The sequence below is a fragment of the Sphaerodactylus townsendi genome, linkage group LG03, assembly GCF_021028975.2.
Source record: "Sphaerodactylus townsendi isolate TG3544 linkage group LG03, MPM_Stown_v2.3, whole genome shotgun sequence".
Classification (NCBI taxonomy): Eukaryota; Metazoa; Chordata; class Lepidosauria; order Squamata; family Sphaerodactylidae; genus Sphaerodactylus; species Sphaerodactylus townsendi.
In genome coordinates, this window is record NC_059427.1 from 114835422 (window position 1) to 114846917 (window position 11496).

Here is an 11496-nt window from a genome sequence, read left to right on the forward strand (position 1 = left end):
GTCTCCCTTTAGACATTAATGTCTGCTGCAAATGCAAAGCTGCAGCCTGCCCTCTCCCCTCCGCCACCCTGTTGAGTCCAGGAGATAGCACCCTGAACTGCCACCCAAAGCCCAGTCCTGCTAGGCCAGGGGTAGGGAACCTGCGGCTCTCCAGATGTTCAGGAACTACAATTCCCATCAGCCCCTACCAGCATGGCCAATTGGCCATGCTGACAGAGGCTGATGGGAATTGTAGTTCCTGAACATCTGGAGAGCCGCAGGTTCCCTACCCCTGTGCTAGGCATAGGTGTCAAACTCGTGGCCTTCCAGATGTTATGGACTACAGTTCCCATCATCCCCTGCCAGCATCATGCTGGCAGGCGATGATGGGAACTGTAGTCCATAACATCTGGAGGGCCACGAGTTTGACACCTGTGTGCTAGAGCTACTTTCTAGAACAGGGGTAGGGAACCTGCGGCTCTCCAGATGTTCAGGAACTACACCTCTATCAGGCTCAGTATTGGGAAAGAGCCATTATGTTAGAGGCTGATGGGAATTAGCCTCCTGGAATTATTTAGAGCCGCAGGTTCCCTACCCCTGTTCTAGAACATACTAGCAAGGATGCTGCTTTCCCAAGTTTTACAGAATCCATTTCAGGCTTAGCAGGAACAATCTGTTAAGCACAGGAACCATGAACACTGAAATCTGTTCAATGGTGAAATGCTTCAGATGGGATTAGCTAGGCATAGAGCAGGGGTAGGGAACCTGCGGCTCTCCAGATGTTCAGGAACTACAATTCCCATCAGCCTCTGTCAGCATGGCCAATTGGCCCTACCCCTGGCATGGCCCTACCCCTGGCATAGAGCATCCTATAAGAAAGTGTGTGTCCTCTCTAGCCTATGTCTGAGCCTACATCTGAGCAAGCAGTAACGAGTTCTGTTTTTGACTATAACAGAAGAAAGACTTATTGTGCAGAATGTGAATTGAATCTACATAATGGAACAAGCTGTTTTGTTCTAACAGTAATTTTCTCTCCAAGCCAAGTTATAACAATTTTTCTAAGGCATTCTAAGGATCAAACATACTTTCTTCAGAAGGAAACCAATTATGAAGAAAAATTACATCCTTATAATTTAAACTGTTTTTGTTTTGTTGCTCGGTCATTTTTTTAAGGTGCTAATAAGCAATTAAATCGTATGTTAATATATAATACACTCAATGATAGGCTTGTACAAACTGATCTACATCCAGTAAATGTTTCCCATGATCAAGCCATCCAATCACTGGCTCCATTATGAATCGACAGACTTTGTACTTGCCACTGCTTCTCTTCAGGGAGTAGAAAGTACTGGTTTTTGTTCAGCTTCTTCCTGTAAGTTGACAATTCGCACGCAGTTTTCCTTCTTTGGTAACCAGAAGGCAGGGTAAAGTGGTTCAGCAAACTTGCACTCAAATTTATGCAGGAGAGTCATGGCATTCAAAGTGATGCTGTAAAAAGAAAGGGTGCCTCTGGGGTAATCCAAATAGACCCCTATCCTGCCAAATCCCAGGGTTTTCAATGGCATCTCCATATCACTGTGCCAGGCTGAGAACTCCTTGCCATTCCACTTAAGACACCAGGAGAAGTTATTCCCTGAGATACAGCTGTTGCTTTCAGAACCTTTGCGGTCAATGCTCTTGTACGTCATGCCAATATAAATGCCAGCCCCTGATATCTCAGCTTCAAAGTAGTAGCGTCCAATATACAAGCTGTTGTCCGATAGAACTTGGCGCCAGTGCTGAAATCGCTCCGGATGATCTGGGTACTGGTGTTCCCAGGGAGCTGTGTTGGTGACTTTGTGGTTGTCATCCAACAGCCTCAAATACCGATGAGCTGTAACTGGGTCAAATGTTAATGGAAAGGTATCTAGAGAAGGGGAAAATGGTTTTTACCATCAGAAATAGCAATCTTTACTGAACAAGTGACTCAAATTATACAGGAAAGGCCAATATGATAATCGCAAACTAGGCAGATTTCAATTCCTCCCTCCCCCCACCCCCAGCCTGGTATTTCCTTTCTTGGTATTAAACATTTACATTAGATTACAAATGAAAAGTTTATCCCCAGTCTTATTCTTACCTTTTTGAAGCTAATATATATAATTTCCTCCATTCTATAAACAATGGTACTCACTCTGAGGTTCACAGACAGCTTCATTTGCATTTACCATCTACCAAAAGAAGCAAGTGACTACTGCATTCCTTGTGTGTAGGGTTGCCAACTTCAAGTTGAGATAAATCCTAGGGATTTAGAGGTAGAGCCTAAGGAGGAAAGGTGTGGGGAGGGGAGGGACCTCAACATAATCCCATGGATTTCACCCATCAAGGCAACCATTTTCTCCAGGGGAACTGATATGTGTAGTCTGGAAATAAGTTAAAATTCTGGGGATCTCCTGGCCCCAGCTGGAAGTTGGCAATCCTACCTTTGGCCAACTTACTCTTTCTGGGTAGCTGTTGTAGTACTGGTTTTGCTTTGTCTTCGCTGTAGCTAGCCTGCTGTCCTTCCAACAGTTGCCTGTGGAGGTTGTGGAGAAGGGGGTTTGTGGGACAGGATGGACCCTTTGTATCCATTTCTGGATCATGGCTCAGGGAAGCTTTCCCATCTACCAATTCCTGCAGTGTTTCAAAATGGCAGCCACAATTCCTAAAAATCAAGAGCTTTACCTACTTTTCTGAATCTCAGAATGCATAGAATTATTTGCGACTGATTCAGATAGGAAATGGATGACTTTCTGACAAATTATGACAGTAGTGAAAACTGCTTTTTTCTACCTACATGTGGTGAGGAACCTATTGTCCTTCCAGTGTGGTGTAGTGGTTAAGTGCAGGTTTGTTTCCCCATTTTTACATATGAAGCCTACTGGGTGATCTTGGGCTAGTCACAATACTCTCAGAACTCTCCCAGCCCCACCTACCTCACAAGGTGTCTGTTGTGGAGAGAAAAAGGGAAAGAGGGTTGTAAGCTGGTCTGAGATGTTTTTTGTGATGTCGGGCAGCCCCATCCAAGGGGTCAGGTGGCCGGCTTCGGAGCCACAGCTGCGCCACCCTGTAGCTCCCATCGAGGCTTCCTGGCAGTGTGGGAAGCTTGAAAAGTGAAAAGCCTCCCCACCACCAAGAAGACACCATTGGACCTAATAGTCTTTTTGGTGGCATAAGTCTAAAGCCCTGGCCAGGAGGGAGCCAATGTGCCCTGGCCCATCCCTACTATGCAGGCAGCAACTAGGATGCTGGTGCAACATCCCAGCACTAGGGCAGGCAGTGGTGTCTACATGCTGGTGGAATTGCCCTTCCTTGGACGTAAGTGCCCTGGGGTGGGCAAATCTGCCTGTGCCGCACTGCATCACTTCCACAGGTGGACCCCCCCCCCCTTTTCAGTGGGGCTATTAATCTGAGTGTTTTTATTGTTTGGTCTGATAGTTTTGTAAGCCATCTTGGATTCCTTCAGGGAAAAGATGAGTCAGGCATTTAAAAAAACCCAATTTGTTCACTCTCCCCACATTTTGTAAATGCAAATTTTCAAGATAAAAAACAGAAAGGTTGCACCATAAGGCAGTCCAGAATTTACATTTAAGGAAGTCACTCCTGCTCTTGGGTTCTGGAGCTGACAGGCGATGCTTGGATGGGACAATTGCAGACACCGTCGTTTTGATACCAGCATCCCCTGTTAAAAGAAAAGTAATAGAAACCAGTTGATTCCAGAAACAAAGCTGGAACAGATTACTGGAAAAGAGGGATGGGGATACTCACCATCTTTGGCAAACTCTTGCAATTTATCATTGTAGTTAGTTTGTAAAAGTTGTAAAAGATGTTCAGTGGCATCTGAGACAATCTTTTGGATCCCTGATAACTTATCTTTTAAGCCAATATAGACACTGGGCAATGTGTCGTCTCCTGCACTCTTTTTGAATTCACAGTATTCCTGTTAATTAAAAACCAAATATTCTTAGTTTTCAGTTAGCATGGTATTTGAATATTACAGAGCATTTACCCTGGGATTCAGTTTCTTGGAGCAGTGATGTGAAGGTGCAAATACAAGAGGCATAGCTGGTGAAAAAGGAACCCGGGGCAGACTCTGAGTTTTCTGCCCCCTCCCCATGGGCCCCCATGCCATGCCACCACCCCCCACCACCCCGGTTGCCATTTACCTACTCAGCCCAGGGCGCTGCATTCCCTTCTCCTGGGCCTGGCAGCAGCCCAGCCAGACTCCTGGGCAAGGGAAAGCCACTCCCTGCTTCCCTCCCCGGCCCAGGGACTGGCTGGTGAGCTGCTGGAGGCGGGGCTGCAGCCCAGCCAGACTCCCTGCCAGGGGGAAGTCCCCCCCCCCACTTCCCTCCCTGGCCCAGGGACTGGCTGATGGGGATGGGGCTGCAGCCCAGTCAGACTCCCTGCTGGGGGAAAGTCCCTCCCTGCCTCCTTCCCCAGCCCAGGAACTGGCTGTGGAGCTGCCGGGGGTGGAGCTGCAGCCCAGCCAGACTCCCAGGCCGGGGGAAAGTCCCTCCCTGCCTCCCTCCCTTGGCACTTTTTTTTTAGCTAAGGTCTCTCTCCTCAAACAAGCCAACAAACAAGACCGATGTAGCAGCATGGTGCTGCCTGTGTTCCACGGCACTCAATATAATAGGCATGCTCCTCTGATACTGGAGCTAATAGGTATGCACCATGACTAGTATCCATCTTGACTATTAACCATGGTTAGGTCTATCCTCCATGAACATGTTCACTAATCTCTTAAAGCCTTCCAAGCTGTAAGCCATCACCACATCTAGGGGCAGGGAGCTCCTAAATTCAACTGTGCGTTGTATGAAGAGATTCTTCCATTTGTCTGTTCTGACAAATGGAAACGCAAACATGTCTCATTTGTGCTAACTTAACCACATGAACCATTTGAGGTCCACGCACTTGCCACTTGCACCATCACTTTCAAAGTACCTTTAGAAAGAGGATGTCATTGGTGTGAGTGGCCATCTTCTCCAGCCTGTTCTTACATTCTTCCATTGCTATTCGCTTGTTTTCAAGGTGGATCTTTATACCGTTGGCATGATTGACTGCGGCATGCTCCTTCTCTTCAAGGAAAGCTAGCACATCAGAGTGGGCCTTCTTGACTGCTTGCGCCAACTCTTCAAATTGCCTTTCTACCACGGCTTTCACTTCAGACACCGAACTCTGATGGAATAAAGCCACTATCTTTATTATTTCAAATGTGTTCTTACTCTTTCCCCAGTCCTGCTTTGTGGGCTACTCCCTGTACCATTACCAAATAAGGCACATTTATTGCCTGTTTAACAGGAGAAGTAAACAAAGAGTTCAGGAAAAAAAACCCAGGGCTCAGATTAAATGTCCTGCCACACATGCTCATTGTCATCGCATTTTGCAAATAAAAAGCTACCGGTTTCAAGATAAAAAGCAGATTAAACTTGCCAAACATGGGAAGTGTTCCATTGCATAGTTAAAGATAGCATGCTTGAGGATATAACAGGATAACAGAAGAAAAAAATTACACAGCCATTTACTAAGTAGTAACTCACCACACTGCCTTAATCTACTTTATGAATAGCGAATTGAGAAGGGGGGGGGGGGTCATAAAAGGAGTTTCTTTGTAGACAAGCTCATTACTCCCTGTTATGATCCTCTAAAGGATGAGGATAGGAATTGCCTCAGAGGGAGTAACATCTGTACTCTGTACCCCCTCCCTGACTGAAAAACTGCTTCATAAGAAGAAGAAGAGTTTAGATTTATACTCCACCTTCCTCTTCTGTAAGGAGACTCAAGGTGGTTTACAAACTCCTTTCCCTTCCTCTCCCCACAACAGACACCTTGTGAGGTAGGTGGGGCTGAGAGAGTTCCGAAGAACTGTGACTAGCCCAAGGTCACCCAGCAGGAATGTAGGAGTGAGGAAACACATCTGGTTCACCAGATAAGCCTCAGCCACTCAGGTGGAAGAGTGGGGAATCAAACCCAATTCGCCAGATTAGAATCCACCTGCTCTTAACCACTATACCACGCTGAATGCCTACCTTGCCACTCGTGTCTCAATGCACTTTGTGTTGAATTGCTCCTTGGTAAATGGCAAAATACAAACAATCTAATTGACTTAATATATAATTTCAATTTAAATATGTCTGAAATTATTGGAAAGAATACTGAAGTGTGAAATTATTGGAAAGAATACTGGAGTGTGACATTCTTTCCTGAGTGACAGGAAAGAATGCCGTGTAGGCCCACCCAGGCACCCTCTCTGGCCTAGAGTTACAGTTCTGGAATCAGGCCAGACAACTAGTTTACCAAGGTCTTACATGGGAGTGATAGACACTACAAGCTACCATTTGATAAATAGTACTAGTGCATATGGCAGGGTGTTATATTGCCATAATTTATTATGTAGTACAAAAGAAAGGGAACAGCTGCTGTAGGCAAAGGCAAAAAGGACAGTAAAAAGAGGCAATGAATACCAAGGTAAAGAGACCACCTTCCTCTTCAGAGATCTAGCAGCTGTCCAACTCCTGACCAGCCAAGCCAGTCATATAAAAATTTCACACAGCAGGCCAACAGCGAACATCTGTCCCTTGTGTCCACAGGTAAAACATTGGGAACACCAGATATTACATCAAAGGTATTTGTGGCAGGAAACAATCAAGGCAACCTGGCCCTAAATGTCTTTGTGGAAGCAGATACCCCTTCTGTAAGAAGGGAGAACATTTCATATTCCTTAGAATACTTCCAGAATATCCAGGCTGCCCAAAGGTTTGTGTAACACCAGAAACTTTCCAAGAGGTGAAAATAAAATGCATTAGTATTATTGTAATGAGAATCATAGTACCCTGTGGAAATTCTATCATCTGTATAAAAACATGTCAGAAGAACATCCACTGGATGATATCATTAAATTGTTTCTACAACAAAAACCCTCGTAACAACTGGACCTACTTCACAAACTCAGACCCACCCCATTTGCAAGGTTTGATTCTTGCAAACGTTCTACTTTTGGAAGAAGAAATATGCCTGAAATGGGCAATGTTTTCACTCAAAAAATCTTAGAGAATCCACCCCCCACCTCTCAGGATAGAGCAAAATTTTACAAACTTTGGAGGGAGAAGTAAATAAGAATAACTATTACTTTGCAGGCTGTGGCCTTATCTTACTGCGTCACATCTATTTTAGCAAGGCATTTTTGAGACGGAAATAGAGAACAAGGAGAAGGAGAGTTTTTTTAAAAGGAGGACAGAAAGATTTGCAATTAATTGCTGAGATAAAAGCTTTTGGCCATTTTTTCTATACAGAAAATAGCATAGATTGTTTTGTGAATGCCCAATAATTAACTGAGGTACAGAGAAAAATGATCTGCCAATGGAAAAGCTTATGCCAATAGAAAACTATGTAGGAAACCTTATTTTTCAGATTGTATAATAGCATGACCTTGATACAGTCACAACAGAAGCAGTGATTTAGTTACAAATTCTTACCACAATGGACTTGGAATTCTTTTGCAGTTTGTCAATGGCATTTTCAGCTGACTTCAGTTTCCAGTCATATTCTGTTTGGATCTGAAGAAGTTCACACTGTGAATGAGATGAATCAGATAATGATAACAATAAAACAATATAAGTTTTTCATGAATTAAAATCTGTTTCCATTTTGTTAGTTGAACACTTTGACTGGGAATAACCTTTAACAACTCTTCTAATGCAGAACACATCATACAGAGGCTCATTATTTTAATCTGTTCCTCAAATATTAAAATAGCTACTACCAATGGGAAAAATTACACACACAAATCTAAATGCCCCTCCAATATATCATCTATTTCCATAACTCTGCAACTTTTATCCTATACAGCTACCAATTTCAATCAGTTGTAACCACATCCCAGTTGACCTCCTTTGTGAATTCCCTTCTCCAGAGTTCCCCCCCCCCCAAAAAAAAGCCCAACTCACTTCTTTAAACAGGGGAAAGCACACCTAGCTTCTGACATGGAAAGGATGAACTGTAGCTAGGTCCTACTTTTCCAAGAAAAGACTCAGGAGGCAACCAACAAATTTTAATTGAAGCCACTAGGAGGCATAGCAGAAACCTGGGTGTCTTTCATGAGCAACAGGTCTCATAACACCCCAATCTGTAAATCTGACCATTCACAGGAAGATCAGCCCATCAGAAACAGAATGTCTCCTCTCTGCTCAACACAATTGTCAACCAATATTACCTCAGTCTTGATTAGTCTGATTCAATTTATTGATTTTCATCCATCCCATTAAAAGCAGATTGGTGATCATGAAAATCATAACGGACTGGGGGGAGGCATCTTCAAGAGTAGTCTCACCAGAGGTGGGATCCAGCAGGTTCTCACAGGTTCCCGAGAGTAGGTTACTAATTATTTGTGTGTGCCAAGAGGGGGTTACTAATTGGTGATTTTGCCATGTGATTTTTGCCTTAGTTATGCCCCTCCTCTCAGCAGTAGCGCGCAGAACTTGAAGCAGTCTAGCAGGAGGTGCATCGGCGTGCGTGGTGGCCTGCGCCTGCGTGCATTCGTTTCCCACCCAAGGACCGGCGCAGCGGCTGCATCCTTGCCACAGCCCCGCCCAGGAATGCCCTGCCCACGGAATGCCTGGCCACGCCCCCATCATGCCCCGCCCAGCCCCATTGGTGCTACACCACAGTTTGAATCCCACCACCATGGGAACCTGTTACTTAAATTTTTGGATCCCACCACTGAGTCTCACTACTGCCTCTTTCAAAAAAGTGTGGAAGGCATTCCTCTTCCATGAAACATCATAATTATCTGGCATGTTGCTGTCATTTTATAACGGCATATTTAAAAATGCTTCAAGGGACCAGGATCGGGCCTGAAGCACAACAGGACATGGCTCTCTTGGTCCCCCCGCCCCCACTCCAGTACATTTTTCAGCACTGAATTAGCCATTCATCTGATACCATTCTGGCACTTGAAAAGGTAGCAGGGACAAGAATACCTTGACCCACCCACTGCAGGCCCACCCAGGATGAGGACCTTCCTGCATTTTTAATTTCCCATTTTAGGCTTTAAAATGGCAGCAGCATCCCTGTAACAGGCACAAGTATGCTATTACATCTAGTCTGGCACTCTGCAATCACACAACTTGGTTGGTAATACAGCAAAATGTACAATTGCTGTGGCCTTTAAGGGGTACGTGAATAAGCCCTGTGGAAGATAATTAACATGCTGAATATACCATTTAATAAAAGAAAGCAGGCGAGCTTTAGTCCCAATCTGCCAATCTTCTGTTATGTAAAAGGGGACAGGTCGTTCTTCTAGGAGGATGGCCCTTGTTTTGTAATGCTTCCCTTCCATAACCACTCTCAGAACAAGCACTGTATTTAAAAATTGTTGTGCTTCATTCTGACTTCTGGCCTACAAATGAGCCATGCTTATTCACTCAATAAGTGTGCATGAAATCGAGCATATTTATATTTAGCAGCATGCCCTCTTTAATATTAATACAATATTTACCTCTTTTTCTTTCCTGGCAACTGCACAGGTCACAGTCTTGTGCCCTTGATGTCCATCAGCAAGGCACTCCTCACAGAAACATGCAAGATCATTGTGGCAGAACCAGTTCAGATGGCTCTTGTGGGCTTCACAACTCTGCATGTCAATGTCCTTCAGCGGGTCCCGGAGCTTATGAGTCTGCAGTTTGGCAATCTCCACGTGTGGGCGCAAATGGTCCTGACAATAATTGACCATGCAGGTCAAGCACGACTTCACTGCCGGGCTCGTGTCACCCAAGCAGAAATCACAAAGAACTTCTTCTTTAGCTGCTGTGTCCTCTTCCTTCACCAAGCCACTGAGGCCTGGTGGCTCCTCCTCAGATCCATTTACCGTCAAATTGCTTGTACGGTTGGTTCCATTGCAAGAGATATCTTTCATTTCAGGCTCTGACAGAGGTTCCACTCCATTTTTCAGTTCTGCACCTTCGTACGCTGCACAGATTGGTTGTGCATTTGCCATGGGAACTGAGTCTTCAAGCGCCAGCTTTTCCGGCAACTTTTCCAGAGAGCTTGATTTTGGGAAAGCCATTTCGTAAGTTCTCCTGTGCACAGAGCTGTTTCTACAACGCTGACAGTTGCTTTACTGGGTGTTTTCGCTGCAACTGCTGCACACCGCCCAGAAATGAAAGAAGTCATACCTTTACTCCTGAGTGCCTCAGGATATTAACTCTTTCCTTCCTCCTGCAGAAGCATGACTAAGCTGAGCTAAGCCTTGTTTCTGAAAAGAGGAAGGATACGATTCACAGCCCAGTGATGTTAGCAACCAGCTTGTTTGGCTAGTCCACGTTGAGAGAGCTCAAATTACCACCACCCCCTCACAAGTTATCTTTCGTGTTTCAGAAGGGAAGGAGGAAGGCTCAAATATTTGCCCTTTTGCCTTGAAGCTACTTAGGAAATACCTGTAGCTATTACTCATTCTATAAGGAAGATTTTTCAAGATAATTCCTGCTTTTGAGAAACAGGAGTTGAGCTCAAAAAGTAATGAAGGAAAGTCAGACAATATTTGCAAGACTGTAAGTATGTCACACCCTGCTCTATCGCCTTTTTCACATGCACAGCTTACTACAGATTTTCTCAGTGGTCAAACGTGGTGTCTTGAAATTTTCCATGAAATCATTCTGCACACCTCCTTTCTCTTTGTTTTCTTGGGGGGTGGTTTCTCCCTTGTCTCATCCAGAGGCAGAGCTTCAACAGGGCGCCCTGAGGACAAATGCCCCAGGCGGGCCGACATTGGGTCATGTGGGGGTGGAAAATCGCCCCCACTCCCCTCTTTCTTTCCCCCTCGTCCCAGCCCGGTTTTGCCAGACTACTCCTTCAGCGGGAGAAGCCTTTGCTAAAGGAGCAGCCTGACAGGGTTGCTGCCTGGCGCTCCTCGACTCACCCCACCAGGCTGCCCAGGACACCACCGCCTCAGGTAAGTGGAGCGTGGGGTGTGTGGCCCGGGCCCACGATGGAGGAGCCCCTGCTGAAGGAGCAGCCTGGCGGGGCTGCCGCCCAGCACCCCTCAGCCTGCCCCTTGGCCCACTTCACCAGGCTGCCCGGGACCACCACTGCCTCAGGTAAGTGGAGCATAGGCCACAATGGCCTGGCAGAGGCCTTCCCACCCCATGTCGGAAGGGCAAATGAACCCTCCCACTCCCCACCCCAGCAACCCTCCTAGTCCAGAGAGCCAAAGACCCCTGGGCAAACAATCCCTCCCACCCTCCCTCCACTCCAGGAACCCCAGATGTGGATGTGAAGGGGAGCCTTGCAAGTCCTGATCCCTCTGACCCCAGGAGCCCAGAGAACCCTGGCAGCACCCCCAAGCATTCTCTGCTTGGTGACCCTGCCCTTTTTTCCAATGAATCGGGTTGTAGCAAACCTGTGCATCTAGCACTCCATATTGGCATTGGCGTTCAAAACAGAGGTCCCCAATCTTTTTGAGCCTGTGAGTTCATGTTAGTAAGTGCCTTATATTGTCGG

At 45.8% G+C, this 11496-nt stretch overlaps 1 protein-coding gene across 2 annotated transcripts; it reads right to left on the bottom strand.

Annotated features, from left to right (window-relative positions):
• Positions 1 to 593: 593 nt before the first annotated feature.
• Positions 594 to 10257, bottom strand: TRIM16 (tripartite motif containing 16). Of its 2 annotated transcripts, none has more exons than XM_048490455.1 (6): positions 9497 to 10257; positions 7476 to 7556; positions 4945 to 5178; positions 3766 to 3937; positions 3584 to 3679; positions 594 to 1885 (listed from the first exon to the last, which is right to left on the bottom strand). In XM_048490455.1, exons 1-6 carry the CDS (start codon positions 10061 to 10063, stop codon positions 1311 to 1313), a joined length of 1725 nt encoding a protein of 574 aa, XP_048346412.1. In that variant the 5' UTR covers positions 10064 to 10257; the 3' UTR covers positions 594 to 1310. The 2 variants fall into 2 exon arrangements, with proteins under 2 accessions (XP_048346412.1, XP_048346411.1); XM_048490454.1 differs by having other exon boundaries at positions 7476 to 7571.
• Between the last annotated feature and the right edge of the window lie 1239 nt (positions 10258 to 11496).

Excerpts from the sequence above, each read along its gene's own strand:
- TRIM16 (XM_048490454.1), bottom strand. The coding sequence starts at position 10,063 with ATGGCTTTCCCAAAATCAAGCTCTCTGGAAAAGTTGCCGGAAAAGCTG. Across the intron at positions 7,572-9,496 it reads TTGCCAGGAAAGAAAAAGAG|TGTGAACTTCTTCAGATCCA; the intron begins GTAAATATTGTA and ends TCTCATTCACAG. Across the intron at positions 5,179-7,475 it reads AGAATTCCAAGTCCATTGTG|AGTTCGGTGTCTGAAGTGAA; the intron begins GTAAGAATTTGT and ends TTATTCCATCAG.